Source organism: Mustela putorius, unplaced genomic scaffold (genome assembly GCF_011764305.1).
Source record: "Mustela putorius furo isolate JIRA1106 unplaced genomic scaffold, ASM1176430v1.1 tig00003909_pilon_pilon_pilon, whole genome shotgun sequence".
Classification (NCBI taxonomy): domain Eukaryota; kingdom Metazoa; phylum Chordata; class Mammalia; order Carnivora; family Mustelidae; genus Mustela; species Mustela putorius.
The window spans coordinates 32,470,142-32,491,631 of NW_025422057.1; the positions used below are offsets into that span (position 1 = coordinate 32,470,142).

The 21,490-nt window shown below is 41.1% G+C and overlaps 1 protein-coding gene and 1 pseudogene across 1 annotated transcript in view; both read right to left on the reverse strand.

The window, feature by feature from the left end:
- The window catches only part of HELLS (helicase, lymphoid specific), a 38,618-nt gene extending 29,393 nt beyond the window's left edge, over positions 1-9,225 (reverse strand). Inside the window, exons 1-3 of the mRNA XM_004749635.3 lie at positions 9,044-9,225; positions 8,500-8,618; positions 2,246-2,368 (exon numbers count right to left, since the gene is read on the reverse strand). Coding sequence (XP_004749692.1) covers positions 2,246-2,368; positions 8,500-8,618; positions 9,044-9,074 — 273 coding nt within the window. The 5' untranslated portion in view covers positions 9,075-9,225. The remainder of the gene's footprint in view (positions 1-2,245; positions 2,369-8,499; positions 8,619-9,043) is intronic.
- Positions 9,226-13,212: 3,987 nt separating this feature from the next.
- LOC101674680 lies at positions 13,213-13,562 on the reverse strand (annotated as a pseudogene).
- Positions 13,563-21,490: the final 7,928 nt, after the last annotated feature.

A 21,490-nucleotide genomic window follows, 5' to 3' on the forward strand; every position in this document is an offset into this window, starting at 1 on the left:
GCCTTTGGCTCAGGTCATGATCTCAGGGTCCTGGGATTGAGTCCCGCATCGGGCTCTCTGCTCAGTGGGGAGCCTGCTTCCTCCTCTCTCTCTCTGCCTGCCTCTCTCCTACTTGTGATCTCTCTCTGTCAAATAAATAATAAAATCTTTAAAAAAAAAAAAAAAAGAAATTTGCACAAGCTTTTAAATCTTCGTAGGTTGTAGTGGGCAATAAATAAATTATATAGTTATCTCATATAAGTACAATGGGAAGCACAGACAAGGTAAAGGGGGTCAGGAGTGTGCAGATAGAAAAGGTTCAGACAGCAATTTCACTTAAGATTGTTAGGGCAGGCTTCATCAGGAAAACGTTTAAGCCAGGCTTAAAGGTGATGAAGTAAGCTATGCAGATATCTACAAGAAGATGGTTCCAAGTACAAAACAGCTAGTGCAAAGGCCCAAAGGCAGAAACACACTTTTCTAGAATGAAGTGTAGAAAAGTAAGAGGGTTGAAGGAGACAGTTAAGACTGCTTATTGTCTTGTGGCACACCATTAAGACTTAAGGCTTACTGGAGCACCTGGGTGGTTCAGTTGGTTCAGCATCTGCCTTTGGCTCAGTTCGTGGTCGTGGGGTAGAGTCCCAAGTCCAACCCTGTTGGAGCAAGGAGGCTAATTCCCCCTCTCCCCCTGCATCTCCCTCCTCCTTCCCCTGCTCCGCCCATTGTAATCACTTTCAAATTAAGTAAAATGTTAAAAAAAAAAAAAGAAAAAAAAATGTTGGTTTTGTCACAATCAATGTAAACTAGAAAACAGTGAAACATCAAAGAAAGCAGTGAAACATAAGGGATCACCTGGGCAGAAAAAAGGAAGCACTAAAGAAAAATAAATTCTTCACTCAAAAAAAAAAAACTTCCAAAAACAAAAGCAAATGAAGACTTTTTCAGAAATACAAAAGCTAAAAAAAATATCATCAAAAGAAAATGCAAATGAGTTTATTATAAGGGAAAGCAGATCAGTGACTATTTGGTGAGGAAGACAGGAAGTGAAGGATGGGAGAAAATTTAAAAAGGGGCAGGAATTCAGTCATAAAAAAGAAGAGAACCTTGCAACTTGAATCATGAATGGACCTTGTGGGCATTATGCTAAGTGAAACGAGTCAGAAAGATAAATACCATATAATCTAATTTGTGGAATCTTAAAAAAACAAAACACCCGGGGATAAAAATATATGTTTATAAAAAATAAAAAAAAAAAAAAAAAAAAAAAAAAAAAAAAAAAAAAAAAAAAAAAAACACCCCAAGCTCATAAATAAAGAGAAAAGACTGATGATTGGTGGTGGTATATTGAGTGACAGGTTAAAAGGTACAAATATCCAGTTATAGTCAGTCAGGGCTATGCATTATACAGCCTGGTGACTATAGTTGGTAATACTCTATTGCATATTTAAAAGTTGCCAAGAGTAAAGCTTAAAATTTCTTATCATAAGAAAAAAATTGTTAATTATGTATGGTAAAAGATGTTAACTAGACTTACTGTAGTGATCATTTCACAACATACACAAATACTGAATCATAACCTGAAACTAGTATGTTATGTCAATTTTACTTTAATTAAAAAAGAAGGGGGGCATAATTTTTTGAGTTGATGGCTATGTTGATTACCTTGATTGTGGTGAATTCATGGGTGTATACATGTGAAAACATATAAAACTGTACATTATATCATGTGTTTTGTATGTATCAATTATATCTTAATAAATCAATTTTTAAAAAAAAGACTAAGTAACATAAAGTCCACGATTTCCAGCATCCAAAAACTATCACTAGACAGGATAAAAATCAGACAAATAAACAGAGGTATATTCATAAAGTGGAATCCTTCTCAGGAATAAAGAGAACGACCTACTGAATAAACACAAGTGAATCGCAATATGCTGAGCTAAAGAGGCAAGACACAATAAAGTGTTTAATGCATGTTCCATTTGTATATTCTAGAAAAAACAATACCAATCTATTGTGACAGAAAACAGAAATCAGAGGTCTTAGAGGCCAGGCATGGGGATCACTGAGACAAGAAAAGTTCTTGGGGTAACGGAAATGCTCCTCATCTTGACTGTGCTGGTGGTTACACAGATCTATACACTGGTCAAAACCCATCAAACAGTAAACTTAAAATGTGTACAGCTTACTGCATGTGATTTTTATCTCAATAAAGTCATTTTTTAAAAATGTAAGCTACTGGTTCTAATCAATTACATACACATACCTCTAGTTGTTGCTGTTCCATTTTAGTCAATAAAAATTTGGAGTAGATATTGCTTTTCTCAAGTAAATGTTGAAGTCTACGGTACCGAATGTCCACAGACTCTCTATCCCAAGACATGCGAGCCTATCCAAAAAGAAAATTTCCATGCTGTTAAGTTTTCTGACATACATGATGTTTTGCACAAGACGTTAAAAAATAAAGGCTAAATAAATGCTCTTTGAGTTTGATATATTTCCTGTAATTAATGGGGAAAAATATTTTTCTAGTATTAACTTTACTAAAAATGGTTTATTTTAACCCAAAACCAGGACAAATAGCTTAAAAAATAGGATTCCGGCGTTCAACATGCCATTTGGTATGATGCAGCTTAGATACCAAAATATTGACATTTCAGACACTGGCCATGTTTACTGGCATCCATCAATTTTTGAAAGTTATAAAATTAACATTATAAACTAAATACTTCAAGTAGATTTAAGTTTTTTAAACAATCAAATGATTTCAGAAAATTTTTACATACCAGTTTTATTCGAAAGAGCATCAGAATTAATAAATAATTTAATTGGCTAGGAACTAAAACAAATGTTCTTAGAATTTTAAAACTATATTGTCCAGATGCCTGGCTGGATCAGTCGGTAGAGCATGCCGACTCTTGATCTCAGGGTATGAGTTCGGGCCCCAGTTGTGCCTAGAGATTGCTTCAGAAAACAAAAAACAAAACAAAAACTGCACTGTCAAAATATTTCAACATGCTAAATCTACTTATGATTATTACAAACTTCTTCCTCCTCAGCGTTGTGTCCCCAGTTTTGCCCTTGTTTTTAGGCTTGTTTTATTCCTACTTTTAGTTCAACTTTCCTCTCCTATACATCGTCAAATTACCTGCTTTCTATATTACTTTAACACACCATTTATTAAGTGATTTCTAAATCTACAGTAGGCTAGTGGTTAAGGAGGAATCCTCTCTCAGTTCACAATGATAAAGTAAAATATTTAAAAAAAAATACCAGAGGGCACATGATGAAAAACATAAAAGTAACAAATAAATAGTACAGTTCAGTGGTCCACAACTTCTTTCTGTAAAGGGCCAAAGGGTAAATATTTAAATATTTGAGCATATGTCTTATAAATACTCAACTCTGCCTTTTTGGACAAGAGCAGTAATAGACAATATAGAAACAAATGGGCAAGGCTATGTTCCAACAGAACTTTATTTACCTAAACAGGCACGATCCAGTTCATCATCTGTCAACTCAGTATAATCTCAATTTAAAAACAAAAAACAAAAAAAACCTACAACACACTAAGTGTGCTGAAGTGAATCCAGTTGAACGCATCTATCAAAGCTAAATATATGCAAACCTTACCAACCTACTCCTGAGACAAAGTTTGTTTGTACATGAGGGTTCACACACACATGTATGCATACATGCATAGCGGCTGATGTACTTCAGAGACCATTGTATTTCCTAGATGTTCTATCATCTCTCCAGCTTTTCTTTCAAAATAAACTTTTCTATTACAAAAGCAATGACAATAAAATGTGTAAGGATAAATAACATGAAAATAAATACACATTTTAGAGAAATTATATATTTAGGGGCACCTGGGTGGTTCAGGGGGTTAAGGCTTCTGCCTTCGGCTCAGGTCATGATCCCAGGGTCCTGGGATGGAGCCCCACACCGGGCTCTCTGCTCCGTGGGGAGCCTGCTTCCTCCTCTCTCTCTACCTGCCTCTCTGCCTACTTGTGATCTCTGTCTGTCCAAATAATAAATAAAATCTTTAAAAAAAATTATATATTTAAAAAACACCCATAAAACAATTCTATCAGACGCCTGGGTGGCTCAGTGGGTTGAAGACTCCGGGTCATGATCCCAGGGTCCTAGGGTCGAGTCCCCTGTTCCCTGTCCGCCTCTCTGCTCAGGGGGAAGCCTCCTTCCCTTTCTCTCTCTGCCTGCCTCTCTGCCTACTAGTGGTCTCTCTCTGTCAAATAAATGAATAAAATCTTTAAAAACAAACAAACAAAACCAATTCTGTCCATGCAGATAATCTCTGTTGACATCTTACAAAACTATTTTCAGTTCTTTTAGAACAGTGTTTCTTTTACTATTACCAATGTTACTGGATTACAATAGTCAATGAATGAAATAGATATTATAAACTGAAAGATGAAATTATTTAGAATTTGAAAAAAAGATTTTTTTTTTAAAAGATTTTATTTATTTATTTGACAGAGATCACAAGCAGGCAGAGAGGCAGGCAGAGAGAGAGGAGGAAGCAGGCTCCCTGCTGAGCAGAGAGCCCGGTGCGGGGCTCGATCCCAGGACCCTGGGACCATGACCTGAGCCGAAGGCAGAGGCTTTAACCCACTGAGCCACCCAGGCGCCCCTGAAAAAAAGATTTTTTTTGGTAAATATTTTAAGTAGTCTACACCCAACATGGGGCTCAAACTCACAAACCTGAGATCAAGAGTCGCATGCTCCAGCAACTGAGCCAGCCAGGTGCCCCTGAAAAAAAAAATCCTTAACTTTTGGGGCGCCTGTGTGGCTCAGTGGGTTAGGGCCTCTGCCTTTGGCTCAGGTCATGATCCCAGAGTCCAGGGATCGAGCCCCGCATTGGGCTCTCTGCTTGGCGGGGAGCCTGCTTCTTCCTCTCTCTCTCTCTCTGCCTACTTGTGAGCTCTCTCTGTCAAATAAATAAATAAAATCTTAAAAAAAAAAAAAATCCTTAACTTTTGGGCGCCTGGGTGGCTCAGTGGGTTAAGCCTCTGCCTTCAGCTCAGGTCATGATCTCAGGGTCCTGGGATCGAGGCCCACATCAGGCTCTCTGCTTAGCGGGGAGCCTGCTTTCCCCTCTCTCTGCCTGCCTCTCTGCCTACTTGTGATCTCCCTCTCTCTGTCCAATTAAAAAAAAAAATAATCCTTAACTTTTAAAATTTGTTTAAACTTTAATTAAAGTATTCTGGGCTTAATTTAGATATATATGCTACCTTAAATCCTGTTCAGAATAATTTAGCACCCATTTTTTAAGTAATTAAAGATTAAATATGTTACACTAATTTGTAAATAATATAATTAGGAAACTAAATCAATTATTAACCTTCAACACCAACCTTCCGTATTTCAAAATAATTTGGTAAAAAGCCTTATCTACCATTACTGTTTCTTAACAATTTTATCTGTTATATTAAGGTAAACTGTAGCTCTGTGGAAAGCACTGAGCGCCTGGCAGGAATTATCTTTTAACTAGAGTTGAAGAGTATGCCAATGGACACCAAAGGCATAAATTCCCACAGTCTACATCATTATCTCTCCAAACACCAACACCAGATTTGGGAGTAGGGGTGGTTACACTTCACTCTCCACAGTCTGAGCTACTTTCCTTTTTTCTAACACTTATCATAACTTTTTACCTTTCCCCTCCCCAACAATATACACATTAATGCTATTCTTCACCACTTCTAGACTAACAATAACTTCTTTCTAAAGGAAAAACAGGTGAAAAGCCAAAGAAAATGACTGTAGCAAATCAATGTAAAAGCCATTCTCTACTCTTTACAAACTTTACAATCTCCTAAAGCAAAGTTAATGCTCCTCATTAAGAATCTTAAGCAAGCTCTTCTCAAGTACTTCTAAATATATGCCCATAAATACGTTTTCTTCCAAAAGAAAAGGAATCTTTATTTTTGTACTGCCAATTTTTTGGTCTCCAAAGACAAGCAAGGAGAAACTAATTCTTAGAATTTTCCCCATGGTCAAGTAAGGAACAACTTACAAGTTAAAAGTGCAAAAATTAATCAAATTCTTTCAATACTATAAATAAAAAGGCAATATAATAATAATAGACCATAATACTACTGGCTTTTTGGCAAAGCACACACTGGTTTTAGTGTAAGAACTGAAGAGAGCTATAAAATTTATTCATGGAGGGATTGAAAATAGATTAGAAATTGCTATTTTAGGGGCACCTGGGTGGCTCAGTTAAGCCTCTGCCTTCGGCTCAGGTCATGATCTCAGGGTCCTGGGATTGAGCCTCGCATCTGAGCTCCCTGCTCCACCCGCCCCCATCCCGCCTCTTTGCCAACTTATGATCTCTGTCAAAAAAATAAATAAAATCTTAAAAAAAAAAATTGCTAAAGTTCTATGATGAATAACTGCTAAAGAGAAGCTAGCTTTAGCTATCCCTCAACATACCTATCCCTCAACAATAACAATTCCAAAAAATTTTTGGACTGATGCAAAACGTTTGTTCAAAAGTTTAAATATTTCGCTTAAAAGTAGAAGTCATTTTGATTCTTTGTTTAATCAGCAAATACTTATGGTACTATAAATTTTGAGAGATCTTTCCAAAATGTGGAAATGGGGGCATGTGGCTGGCTTAATCAGTGGAACATGTGACTCGATCTCAGGGTTCTAAGTCTGAGCCCCATGTTAGGTGTATAGATTACTTAAAAATAAAATCTTTTAAAAGAAAAATGTAAAAATGTTTCATCCCTTGAATTAATGCATTCTGGAAATGTATTTTTATTGTACCTCATAGTCTTTCTTCAAATAGTACTATCTTTCCCAACAATCTTCATGAGTCACAAAACTGAAGATATACTACTCAAAATGGAGGCTTTACCATTCTTACAACCTCTGCAGTTGATTCAGTTCTAGACACCTGCCCCAGGATTCACCCTTTATAATTATCCTCTGGTTACATGGCTAGTAAGTACATTTATTTTATTTACATAATCCTATATATGCTGTATAATAATAAGGTATTCTTTTTCCATAGTTTAAAATTCAATAAACAATTTACTGATTGCCTATTTGATAGGTGAACAGCCAACAAAAACAAAACAGTAAGTGACATCCTCTCAGTAAGCAAAATGATAAGTAATGATAACACTACTTAGTACTAGATAGTACTACAAGAATTTATACAGTGAGGAAAGGCAAAAGGTGATTCATGGTTGACTTCCCAACTCTATTAAAATTTGTTTTTCTATTACAATTTCTTAACATTACCGTAACTGGTTATGGTTAACTATAGTTGACGAATAGTAACAAAACCAGTATTACTGGAGTGAAAGTACAGCATGGTGGCTAGAAAGTGTGAATTCTGGAATGACATGGCCTACATTAAAATCTTGGCTCTATTAAAGCTGTGGAACTCCCCGCTCCTGGCACGTTCTCTACATGCCTCAGTTTTCTCATCTGTAAAATGAAGTGAAAACAGAACCTACTTCACAGAATGCTTTAATAAAAATAATAGTTTATACTAGTAATTAAGCTAGTAAATTTAATAGTTATAATGAATAGCAGTACCTACTTTATAGTCTAGTTAAGGAGCCAATTAGTAAATACATGTACAACATTCACAACAGTGTTCAGGAGGTGTTAACAGTGCTAGCAGAAGAATCATTTCTGTTAATATTAAATAGCAGGGAACCAACTGATTCATTAATTGCCTTTGAGGTGCAGTATTTCCCAAATTAAGTAATTCTGCATGGAGTTAATTAAATACTAAAGTATACTTCCTAAGGTATAGGGTTAAGGATAAGAATGCCTAAGACAGCCAGAGTTCAAATTCAAGTTCACTGGTGTGTGACCCCACCCAACTGCCCCAGCTTCCTCATATGTAAATGCAGAGATGTCAAAAGTACCTACAGCATCACAATACCGGGAGTGCTAAATAAATTACTACAAGAAAATAATTTAGGAGGCAGAATGTTAAGTGGGGGTGGCTATCACTCCTTTTTTTGAACAGGGGATGATGAAGCAACAAGGTGGGGCTTTATTACTGGGAGCGAAATACACTTAAGAACTGAAATTTCAAGTGATTAAAAACTGCTTCGGTCATCTGCAAAATATATACTCTGTAAAAGAAAACCACTTATCACCGAAAATGTACACCCCATTTTTACCTAAACAATCTTACTTAGCACTAGTCCAAGAAACCAAAAGGAAAACGGCAAGTTTATCACTTTAGGTGGTCAATAGCACTAAATACCAAAGAAATTCACTACCGATTTTGGAAGAATTAATCTAGCTAAAGAAGCAACCTGAAACGTTCTCGACCTAGACTACAAATCCCAGAAGCATCACTGAAAGCACAAGCAAAGGTGTCTCAAAGATAGCGCTGAGTAAACATACTAATAGATAAATAACAGCCCGTTTTAAAGATCAAGAAAAAAGCAGACGGGAGACCAAACCTCCGAGGAAGGTCACTGCTGGCTCAAACGACGATGGACTTGATTCCTAAATTACCTTTTCGATCATCTTCCGCTCCCTTTCAAGTCCAGCAGCCTCTAGCTGTTCTTCCTCCTCCAGCATGGCTTGAGTAATCACGGCAGGCTCCGGTTCAACCATGTCTGAAGTCGGGGACCCTAAGAGGGGATAAAGTTTTTAAATTGCAGTTTTAAAAAATTACCGGTTACTCAAATTCCACATTCAACAATCTTTCCCGGATGCATCTGAGGCAAAAGCTGAAGACCCACGGGACGCCAGCATCAGTCCTCTGAAAACATCCTGGGGCTCCACAATGTCAACAAGTGGCCAGGACCCCAGTTGACCAGTAGGGATGCTCGCGAAAACGCGGCCCCGCTGTGTGAAGTCTCCTACACCGCGCACATAGGCGCATCTGGGGCCCTCCACTCACCTTCCACAGCTTCTTGCCCTCCCTCCCTCCGTCTCTGCCTGGAGTCAGCTCTACCCACCAATCTCGGCTGTAGCCTCCATGCTGCCCCCCTCCCCCCCCGCCCCCGGCCCGGACGCCGCCGCGGGTGCCCGGAGGAAGGGTCTCCGCACTCACCACCGCTACTCGCGGGCCGCTGCGCCGGCATGGCTGGACACACACTCCGGAACCCGATCCTCGGCTCTCAGGGTCTGCAACGCCGCGCTCCTAAGTCTCACAGACGCTGCCTCCTCAGCCTCCTCACCAATCCCCCGGCCAAGGAAAAACGCGCGCTTCTACTTCGCGGGAAAACGTCGTTATCTCGCGATACTTTCTGCTCTCCGCCCCGCCCCCCGAATCCCGGAGGCGCGAGATTTGGCGCAATTTAGCTTTCATCAGAACCCACCTGGCTGACCGTGGGCGATTACCTAGATGTCTATCTTGGGAAAACTGGGTTCTGCTGCTAGCTTTCAACTAGGTTTGTAACACGGGACGAGTGAGTCTGCCCACTGTGGAGGGCCCAGTTTCCTCACGTATTGGATAATGGTTCAGAATTACACTTTAGGAGCTCTCTTATTTGCAAGGCACCTTCACCAATTGGCTGATATGATTAAATCCCGTCAATCGATGATCTTTTAGACAGGAAATACGTATGACTATTCAGGTGAGAATGTCAGAGACAAATACCGCCAATCTCGCTCACCATCCTTGGTGCACAGTGCCCATTTTGGGTTGAAAACTCCCCGAAATGACCCAGAAGAGAGCTCCGTTGTGGGTGACATGGGGGAGAAAAATAGGCTAGTAAGATTATGGCAGAGTTCAGGAAAGGTGTTTCAGGATAAGGGAGAACTGATTGTAGTGATAAAGCAAGCGGAGTGGCCAGGAGAAAAGAAGATTCAGGAATAGACCAGGGGGCGCTTGAGTGCTTCAGTCGGTTATGCGAATCACTTGATTGCTGCTCCCCCAGGATCTGAGGGTCATGGGATGAGCCCTTAGGCAGGCTCCCCACTCCAAGGCGGGGGTCTGCTTGAGATTCTCTCCTCTGCCCTTCTTCTGCTCACCTGCAATGGCATGCGCGCGCTCTCTATCTAAATAAAATAACCGAATCTTAAGAAAAAAAAAAAAAAAAGGAATTGACTGGGCACCTGGGTGGCTCAGTGGGTTAAGCCAATGCCTTGGGCTCAGGTCATGATCTCAGGGTCCTGCAATGGAGGACTGTATCGGGCTTTCTGCTCAGTGGAGAGCCTGCTTCTCCCCTTCTCTGCCTGCCTCTCTGCCTATTTGTGATCTCTCTGTCAAATAAATAAATAAAATCTTTAAAAAAAAAAAAAAAGGAAAAGACCAATAACTAGAATGGGAACCGAAAGAAGAGACTGGACTTTTTTACTGGTTTTTTTCTTCAGCCTATAATTCCACCCTTTCTTGTCTGCAATCCCTTTCAATAAATTCCTTGGCTCCCTCCCCTTCTAGAAATTGTGGTATACCTGCCATATTACCATCTGTTTCCTTCATTTCTGACTTGGGAAAACTTTAATAATTGTACAAAATTAAGAGCTTGCAACATACATCTATCATGAACATCTTCAGCATTCTTCATAACACTCTGAGATTAGATTTATTTCTAATCACTTCTGAAGAGTGTTATTCTTCATAACACTCTCAGATTATTTTTATTCCTACATTGTAGGTAAGAAAACTGGTGCTCAGTGACACTGACTTGCCCAGAGGTCTGTGGTCATTTTGTGATAAAACGGGAGCCAAACCCAGGCCTTTTGACTCCTACTTCAGTATTATCTTAAGATAAAACATAATCTTGATTAGTAATTGTTCTTAAATCCTTCCTCCCTCTAACCTAAAACAATAGCTATCAGTCTCACTTAACATTTTTTACTTCCCCAACCTATCCCCTAAAATTTGTTCCCCTGACTTCTGAAACACAGCTTTTCACAGGGTTTTCCCCTAATGTATTGCCAGTCTTCTTGTTCCTTCTTTTGAACTCAATCTTGGCCCAGCTCCCAAAATCTTTCCCATATTTGTTTCTTTTTTCTATATACTATATTCTATATACTTGTAGCATCTGATTTAGAGTCTTCAATGATCAGCTCAAAGCTGACAACTTCCCTTCTAGTTCCTGAGAGAGAGAAAGTAGGGAAGATTTGTCTAAACACATGAGATGGAGTTCAAGGCAATTTCATCTGATTTTCAAAGGAAATACATCTCATCTAACATCTGGCCCCACACTTGTTAATACAAGTACACTGGTGCATTTATTTCCTGACACATTTGCCATTATGCCAGCCTTCCCTCAGAGTGGCTGTTCAAAGTTGTGCTCAGTCCCTTTTATTTAAGGGTCTGCATTTAAATGTCTCCTGGGTACCAGAAACATTTCTAGGAGCTGTACAGCAATAAACAAGGCAGACAAGGTCCCTGTTGATATGGATCTTAACATTTCAGGAGTTAAAGCAAGTAAGCATGTGTGGGAGGAGGTGTGTGAAGAGTACTCTGCAAGAATATTAGAATAGAGTGATGTAAGAGTAACTGGGTAGTTATTTTAGACTGGGTAGTCACGTATCTGAGGAAGTGATGGACATTTAAGCTAGAAATTAAATGTCAGGGCACCTGGGTGGCTCAGAGGGTTAAAGCCTCTGCCTTTGGCTCCTGTCATGAGTCCAGGGTCCTGGGATTGAGCCCCACATCGGGCTCTCTACTCAGCAGGGATCCTGCTTCCTCCTCTCTCTCTCTGCCTGCCCCTCTGCCTACCTGTGATCTCAATCTGTCAAATAAATAACTAAAATCTTAAAAAAAAAAAAAAAAAGAAATTAAATGTCAAGCAGCCAGCTAGCCCAGGGGAAGACAGCTGTAGGGAAGAAAAAATTCCCCCTACCTTACTGGGTTCTTTTGATCTGTTAATTAATGACATACAATAGATTAACGGAGAAACACAAATTTAATTACTTACGTACATATAGGAGTCCCATAAAGTCAATGCAAGGCTCAGCACAGGCAGGTAATGCCAGGCTTATATGCCATTCTAAGCTAAGAAGGGAAAGAAAAGAATTCACAGGAAGATGGGAAGAGCAAATGTTTCATAAACAAATGTTCGCCATGCCATGCAAAGGAGGACAGGGAGAATTCTAACAAATAGGCTCCCCAAATTCCCCCCAGTTTCACACCTAGTCTCTAATCTTTGTTAATTGTTTCTGGTGATAGCTCTCTTCCTAGACCAGGCCCTCTATGTAAATTCTTTTAAGCATTGAGGGGAAGTTTAAAAAAACTTTTCTTGACCCTTTTGGGTCTTAACTGTCTTTAGCTCAATATAATCTGCATGCATTCTGGGGAGACCTGTTCTGAACCACTTGTCTGAAACTTCTAAGTTGCACACATTAAAAGCTGAGCTAGTGGCCAAGAAGAATCAGGTGAGTAGCTGGGCAGTAAGACATCTGGAAGGGAAGGAAAAAAAACCATAGAATGAAGATGAACAAACAGGAAAGAACAAACTGAAGCACTTTTCTCCACAACCCATTTAACCAGTCTCAATCCTGGGAGTACATCAGTTCAATAAAATGGCATTGCTTCATTTATTTGATGGAAAGTGTTAATCTTCTCTTCCTTTCTTTAAAAAAAATATATACATATATACACACACATATATACATGTATATGTATATGTATATGTACATATGTATAATTCCACAAATAGTATTTATATTCCACAAATATATAAAATTGGGTGGCTCAAAGGGTAAAGTCCCCGAGGTAAAGTCCACATAACCTTTACCACTTTAACCATTTTAAGTAATCTCTACTCCCAACATGGGGATTGAACTCATGACCCTGAGATCAAGAGTCCCCTGCTCTACCAACCCAGCCAGGCAGGCACCCCCTTCTCTCCCCCCCCCCCCGGTAAAGTCCACATAACCTTTACCACTTTAACCATTTTAAGGAATCTCTACTCCCAACATGGGGATTGAACTCATGACCCTGAGATCAAGAGTCCCCTGCTCTACCAACCCAGCCAGGCAGGCACCCCCTTCTCTCCCTTTTCTTGAACATACACTCAAGATTTTATTGCTTTCAGGGCCACCTGGGTGGCTAAAACATCTGACTCTTTGTTTCAGCTCAGGTCATGATCTGACACAGTGCAGTCTGCTTGTCCCTCTCGCTCCCCCTCTGCTCCTTCCCCAATCCCCTGAATCCACATATGTACACTAATAAATAAAATCTTGTAAAAAAACAAAATGGGATTTTTTTCATATTTCATTTCATTCAATTTCATAATAAATTCAATTTCATAATAAAATGGGTTTCATAATAAAACAAAATATGGAGCTTAGGACTGCACCACAAGGAACTTTCCTTTGCCTATCTCCTGCCAGTTCAAAATATTTGCCTCTCTTATTAGCCAGCATTCTCTTAGATTTGCAGTTGAGTTCAAACTATTCAAGCCTCAACACAATCTTCTTTGCAGTTTTAGCCTTTTTTTTTTCCCCTAGAAAATTGGCTTAGTCTGCCCACCATATCCACTCTCCTTGTCATGCTGCTGCTTTCCCTGGACATATAGAGAATCCTTGTTCTTCTCGTACTATGTTACTTTGTGGGTTTGGTGTTTGTCACACTTCTTACAGAAAGTCCGGCAGATTTTAGGAATGTTTACCATGTTTGTAAATGCACTGCTGGCAAGGAAAGAAAGGAATCAGGCTGAAATGAAAGTATTAATATTCTCTTTTAATAGACATAAGTTAGACATTATTTGTCCTGTCTCATTTACACTGAAGCAGCATTTTTCACCAATGACTACACAAGCTCCTCCTTGTTAAGGGTCAGTGTGTCCAGAGCACATCAGTTCTGGAGTACCACAGAGGCTAAGCTATTAACTTCTGATTGGAGTATTGTCAAAGTCTGCATAGTAGGATTGAACCCTTGTTCTCTACCACGGAAAGATTTAAACTCATCTTTTTGAAGACATAAATGACAAAACTTGGGAATAAGGTCCTCAATGCTTAAAAGAATTTAGGAGTGCCAATACACAAGTAAGTTTCCTGTAACTTCTTACCTTGTATGTTTATGTGACATGGCCTTATGAAAAGAGGAGTGTCGGGAGCCAGTACAGGAGGCCTACTATAAGAGCCGTAAGGGACCGAATAGGATTGGCTGTTCATTTAGGTCCACTCACGCGGGAGGTGCATGAGCACTGCGGTGATTGGCTAGGCGGGCTAAGCTGCCGGTGTATATATGCTTGAATGTACTTGTAGAGGGGGGCCCGACGGGAGCCAGGCCGCGCTGTGCCTGGCGGGCCGGAGGGGGCCGCAGCCCGGACCATGGCGGCGGTGGCGGCGGGAGCTGCGTGCTGTGCTGCGCCAGAGGGGAAGAAGATAAAAAGAAGCCATTAAAGAAGTTTGCCTCCACGCGTGTCTCCGTGTTGTTCTTGCTGGCGAGAGCGACAGAGGAGCCCATGTTTGCAATTTGGCTGGCATTTAAGATGGAGTACCTGGTGGGACGCCTGGGTGGCTCAGCTGGTTAGACGACTGCTTTCAGCTCAGGTCATGATCCTGGAGTCCTGGGATCGAGTCCCGCATTGGGCTCCCAGCTCCACAGGGAGTCTGCTTCTCCCTCTGACCTTCTCCTTGCTCATGCTCTCTCTCACTGCCTCTCTCTTTTTTTTTTTTTTTTTTAAAGATTTTATTTATTTATTTGACAGAGAGAGAGATCACAAGTCGGCGGAGAGTCAGGCAGAGAGAGAGAGGAGGAAGCAGGCTCCCGCTGAGCAAAGAGCCCGATGCGGGACTCGATCCCAGGACACTGAGATCATGACCTGAGCCGAAGGCAGCGGCTTAATCCACTGAGCCACCCAGGCGCCCCTCACTGCCTCTCTCTTAAAAAGAAAAAAAAAAATGGAGTACCTGGTGACAAAGGAGCCAGGTGTGAGTCCACATAGTCCTGACCATTTAAGTGGGAAGCCCATATAAACTTTGCTGCCACATGAGATAAAAAAAGCCAGTGCAGTTCACAGACAAGGTCAGAGCAGAATCTGTAATTTTCTAGATCTGGGACAATGCATGACCTTTGTTATTAGTACCATTAGCATCCATACATCTTTACTTTCCATGTACTCCTGCCAGTTTGTTAGAACAGAACAGGTTGCAAAATACTTGCTCTAGAAGGCCTGTAGTCTGGCTTTGGCAGCTATAAAACTTAGTTTCGCCACCTGACCAAGAGTTCAGATTGTTGATCTACGTCGGAATATTGGCCAGTCCAGTCAGGGGAGCAGCTAAGATATCCCAAGCTGTACAAGGATGGCCTGTGAACCATCCAAAACATTTGGTGATTTGCCAAACATCTCTGCTATAGAAGTTAGTGCCAGAGTTATTTTTAATCTTCTTGACAGGTTTGAAGATACTATTTGTGGAATCAAACACCACAGGGTTTGATTGTAATACTATTCTGGTATATCATCAAGGAAAAGTTCTGTGGCATCTTTTTTTGATACAAAGGGAAACTTTTTTGCCTATTGTGTTTATCTGGGCAAGGGACAGTTCTTGAATTTTTTTTTTTTAAGATTGTATTTATTTGAGAGAGCGGGGGTATGTGAGCAAAACAGAGGGAGGAGCAGAGGGGAAGGGAATGGGGGAAGAATCCCAAGCAGACCCAAACCCAGGGATGACGCTTAGCCGACTGAGCCACCCAGGCGCAACAGTCCTTGAACTTCTATAGAGGTTTTCCTGGGTCCAAATAACAGAAGAGGCAGAGTGGAGTTTTGCTAGTCGTGGATACCTTACCCTGTCATACATACATCTTCCATACTTAGTCAACCACACATTCACAGTGATAGGAACAAAAAATATTCAGGTCCTTTCTTTCTTTCTTTTTTTAAAAGATTATATTTATTTATTTGACAGAGAGAAAGATCACAAGTAGGCGGAGAGGCAGGCAGAGAGAGAGGGGGAAGCAGGCTCCCCGCTGAGCAGAGAGCCCGATGCGGGGCTCAGTCCCAAGACCCTGAGATCATGACCCGAGCCGAAGACAGAGGCTTAACCCACTGAGTCACCCAGGTGCCCCAAATATTCAGGTTCTTTAGCGCCATGTATATGCTAGACATAATCAGCAGTCCTATTGATTAATGTGGTCAGGGTATATTTGGTCTGCCCCCAACTTGTTGGAAAAGTGAGGGTTAATAAGAGCAAGGCACAGGTTGAAAGAGTCTATAGTGAAAACTCAGGGAAAGGAGGGTAGATAAAGCACTCTCTCTGATCAGCTTTCTTTTTTCTTTTTTTTTTTTAAAGATTTTATTTATTTATTTGACAGAGAGAGATCACAAGTAGGCAGAGAGGCAGGCAGAGAGGGAGAGAGGAGGAAGCAGGCTCCGATGCGGGACTCGATCCCAGGACCCTGAGATCATGACCCGAGCCGAAGGCAGCGGCTTAACCCACTGAACCACCCAGGCGCCCCTCTGATCAGCTTTCTAATAAATAATGAATAAATGAGAAGTGTCATTAATGAGAGAAGGTGGCATTTTGTGTGTGTGTGTGTGTGTGTGTGTGTGTGTAGAGTCTTAAAAGGTGGAGGGGTATAGGTGAAAGAGAAGTTTTGATCTGTGATGATAGCAGAGGCTGCCTACCTTTTTTTTTTTTTAAAGATCTATTTATTTATTTGAGAGAAATAGAGCTGATGGGAGGGAGGGGCAGAGGGCAAGAGGGAGAGAGAATCTTAAAGCAGACTCCCTACTGAGTGTGGAGTTCGATGTGGGGCTTGATCTCACAACCCTGAGATCAAGAGTCAGATGCTCCTCTGACTGTGCCAGCCAGGTGCCCTTGGGGCACCTTTTGAGACCTCTGAGATATTTCATGTCTGAAGTAGGTAATAGTTGTTTGCACCTGTTGAAGTCTCGATCTGGAGGCTCTATGGCCTTGTTCTGTTAGTGTCTTTAGGAGAATGAGGGAGTTTATAAGAGCTCCCTGCCTAGTTTGATTACAAAGTAAAAGGTCATCAACATACTGAACAAGAGTGGAACCTTGAGTGAAGGCTATAGAATCCAAGTCAGCTTTAAAGACCAGGAAACCACTGAGGGAGATTCTCAGTATCCCTGAGGTATGGAAGCCCACATTAACTGTCTCCCTCTAAAAGTAAAAGGGAAGAGAAATCACGACCAGTATGCAATGGGATTGAAAGGAGAGCTGAGCAGAGGCCAATTACTGTAAATCAGGCTGCATCAGCAGGAGCTGAGGGTAAGAATAGTAGCTGGATCAGGGACTCCAGGTCTGTGAAGAATTAGAAAAGATTTGAAAGCTCTTAGGTCTTGTACAAATCAATGTTTGATTCCTGTCTGAGTCAAATTTACCTTCTCTCTTTACGGGCAAGATTGGAGTGTTAGAGGGTGAGGAAGTAAAGACAAGTATATCCTGCTGTGAAAGAGATCTACCATAGGTCCAATTCCTCACTTCGAGTCTCTAGGAAGAGGATATTGGGCTAGTACTGATAGAAACGGTTTTTCTTTTTCCAAATAAGGTACACAGGCTCTGTACTTGTAACAATGCAACTTCATCTGCACATGTAGCCCAGAGATGAATTTGGACCACTTACATGTGTATATGTGCATATGTGTGTATGTATTTACTCACTGACTCAAATTCACAACCCTGAGATCCAGAGTTGCATGCTCCACTGAGCCAGCCAGGCGCCTCAACAAGGACATCTTTTAAACACTCATCCTATTCAGAGGAACTTAAGTCGAGATGAGTTTCCAGTAAGCAAAGTGGGAAATTTGGGGTTTGGTTTAAGAATAGGGAAATAAAATCGCCTTTCTTATTATATTTTATAGTGGCATTAAATTTACATAACAAACCTCCACCTGAAAGTTACGCTGCTGAGGAGATGGGAGACCAGATTGGCTCAGTCAGTTAAGGTCATGATCTCAGAGTCCTGAGATTAAGCCCCCAACTGGGTCCATGCTCAGCAGGGAGTCTGCTTCTCCCTTTCCCTCCGCCCCACCCCCAACTATTCTCTCTCTCTGCTTCTCTCTTACTCTCAAAAAAATAAAATCTTAAAACAAAAAAAAAGCATGATGGCTATTAAGAGTGCCTAAAGATAATGGGGTGAGTTGGGACAAAGGCAGTGAAATAGGTTGCCCAGGGACTCCCTATAGTTTGAATAGAATCAGGGGTGACAGGCAGAGATAGATTCTCTGAGCAGATTGTGGAGAAAGTTACACCAGTGTCAATTAAGAAATCCAATTCCATTGGGGTGCCTGGGTGTCTCAGTCCTTAACTATCTGCCTTTGGCTCAGGTCATGATCCCAGGGTCCTTGGATTGAATTCCACATCAGGCTGCCTGCTCAGTGGGGAATCTGCTTCTCTCTCTCCCTTTGCTGCTCCCCTCTGCTCATGTATTCTCTCTCTCTCAAAAAAATAAATAAAATCTTAAAAGAAAATAAAGTCTAATTCCCAATCCCCTATTTTAGATTTAATGGCAGACTCTGGGTTGTAATAATCAGCTGACCCTTTCATTTGAAGGGGAACTGTCCCACAGGAGGAGAAAAACCTTCTGGGGGGGGGTGGTGATAGAGTCTAGCGAGATTGTTTCTGTCCCTTAAACTTTCCTTTCTCTTATGTGTAGGACAATTTTTCTTCCAAAAACACTTGATTTTTTTAATATATATATTTTTAATTTTACAGTATCTGCAACTGTCTGGAGGTAAATGGGGAGGGCTCTAAGTAGATTTTGAGTTACTCTCAGAATCATGCTTTTGCTTTTCTGAAGATTCAAGTTGCAAAGCAAGAACTGTTGCTTTTAACTTATTTCCTCTTGTATTCTTTTAAAGACATTTTTTTAGGTTACCTCTACACCCAACATGGGCCTCACACTCACAACCCCAAGATCAAGAGTCACATGGTCTACCAACTGAGCCAGTCAGGTACCCCTCCTCTTGTACTCTGGTAAGCTATTTTCAAAGAATGAGTAGCTGCCTCCCTTATAACCCTCAGAGATTGTCAGGACTGCCATGCCTTTTTTTATAATAGGGAGAAAATTTCCCACTAAAGCAGAAATTAAAAGATTTCTATCTTCTGGGCCTTCTGGGTTTAATACAGTAAGCTACTGGAAAGTCTGAAAAGTGTTCAAGAAAGGTGTTTGCTCTTCTGAGTGCAAAATTCAACCTTAGACTAGTTCACTTTGTGGGGAGAGGGTAGTTGTCAATATTGCTTCTATCAAGCCTTGAATATGAGCCTCCAGCTGAGCCATTTCCTGGGCATTCATGGGAGGGCAGTTCTGGCCACGTTTCCTCCGTGTGGGGGGTTTTCCCCAGGGGCTGTCTGGCTTGTCTGATAACTACAGTATAATCATGGGCAGGAAGAACACCCTTTAGTAGTTTACATAGGTCCCTGGGAATGGGGCTGCTAATGGCCACTAATCTTTCCAATTCCTTTTAAATTTCTTGAGATCTTCTGAAAGTAGAGGTAAAAGGGTTTTAAAATTCAAAAGATCTGCTGTTCTCCAGGGGACATGAATTCTTTACGGTGGATGTCCAGGAGACATTTGCAAAGTATATAACATAGGAATGCCTGAAGCTGGCAGAGACTGCTTACAGAGACCTGGAAAATAGAGGCTATAAGGAATAGCAAAGAAAGCCCTACATCCTTCTCAGTTGCTTGTGCTAAGTTCACTTCCTGGCTTCTAGTATTTATGTGAGCAACCTGCATATTCCAGGCCTGGAGATCAGTCCAGAATGCTCTTTGTAAATCTTGCAAATCAAGGGAAGTGAACACGGACAGCTGGGTACTTAAGGGATTTTGTGAAGAAATTGGAGAAATTTTAGGATCTAAGAGAATTGGCTGAGGAGATGGAGTAGGGCTTTGAGAAGAGGGTCTTGGACCCAGGGCTCAGAGATCCAAAAGATCTGAAGGGTAAGGGACAGAAAGCTGAACATAAAAGTGTGTATAAGAGGAAAGAGAAGGAAGGACTTGAATAAGGTGTGGTTTTAAATTTTTGTTCTAAATTCAATTTCCATTCTTTCCTCTTATTAAGGGAATCCCTAAGGCTAGCCATTATACTTCTCTGTGTTCTCTTTTCTTTTTTTTTTCATTTTTTGACAGAGATCACAGGTAGGCAGAGAGGCAGGCAGAGAGAGAGGAAGGAAAACAGGCTCCTTGATGAGCAGAGAGCCCAATGCAGGGTTCGAACCCAGGACCCTGGGATCATGACCTGAGCCGAAAGCAGAGGCTTTAACCCACTGAGCCACCCAGGCGCCCCTCTGTGTCCTCTTTTCAATTTGGTCTTTCCATAGGTACCAGTTAAGACAGTTGTTTAGGATGAGAGCTTTCTAAAAACCTTTCAAATGTACAAGTCTTTGTAGTTCAAGAAGTCCATCATTAGGGCACTGATGAGTAAGACCTACCATGTTATATTTATTCTAATAGCAACTCAAGTCAGTAAGCCTCTTTGTGAAAAGACTGAGAGGCAACTTTTGTGATCAGAATAAATTTTTACCGTGAATACAACAGGCATCCGTAGAGTGGGTGCAGAAGATGCAGCCCCCATGATCCAAAAGGTTCACTCCAAACATAGTTTAGGAAACTAAAGCCCCTCATCACAGAGTAATAGGCGTTAAGAATTGTGCAGTGAAAACAATGTCTTGGTTGCCTCCAGTCATAGACCCACTAATCTATGACACGGGACAGGCACTACTGGAATGGGATTTTTTCCAGCACCAACAAAACAATGAAGGTTGAGATGACAAAAGCCCCTTCTGATAAGCTCCCCTGAAGTTGGCACGGTCAGATGAAGAGAATGCTGCTTGTGATTTGGTGACTGGGAACCTCAGTCTATAATCAACTAGCCACCAAGATGCTCACTGGTACACTCACCTTCCAGTTGTCTGTGACCAGAGACAATATTCTCACTAGTCACAAAGCCAAGCTTTCAAGACATAAAGTAAGACAAAAGGAAAACTTCCATCTGGTTTTTCTCATATGCACAGTAACAGTTCTGGTTAATCCTTGGGTCTCTTGGAGCCAAACTAATATCTAAGGAGGATGTGCTGCTGGGTTGGGGATTATGTGGCGTGTACTTGTTGCACGGATATTTTCTTGAGGTTGGCAGGTGACCTGTGTCAATGCAACCCATTCAGTGACCAACTAGTCCTATCTTAAGGTACCACCTTAGCACTCTAATAGGTCTGAGGTGCTCAACCCATGCCCATCAATTTTGTAACTTTGGCTTCATAGATGTCCCTTAGCAAGAGCCTTTACCTCACGTGCCCATTAGACCACAACAAAGTTTGTTTACACAGACACTGGTCTGGTGAAAACTGTGAACTCACTAGTCTCTAAGGCTGGCTTGAACGGCTGACTTACAGGGCCTATGCCAGAGACAGATGGAGATAAAGAAAAACATTGATCATCTCTGGGAGGAAAAGGATCAACAAAAATCAAGAGTACTTATAATAAATCCTTACCAGAGTTGCTATACCCAAGGAACTAGTTCCACAAATATTTCTTCCTGCTAACCTAAATTTAGAGAAGGAAAAGAAAAGACTCTTGCTTCCACCCTACCCTACAGGCAAAGATGGGAGAGTGATTGGGTAAGAATTCTTAC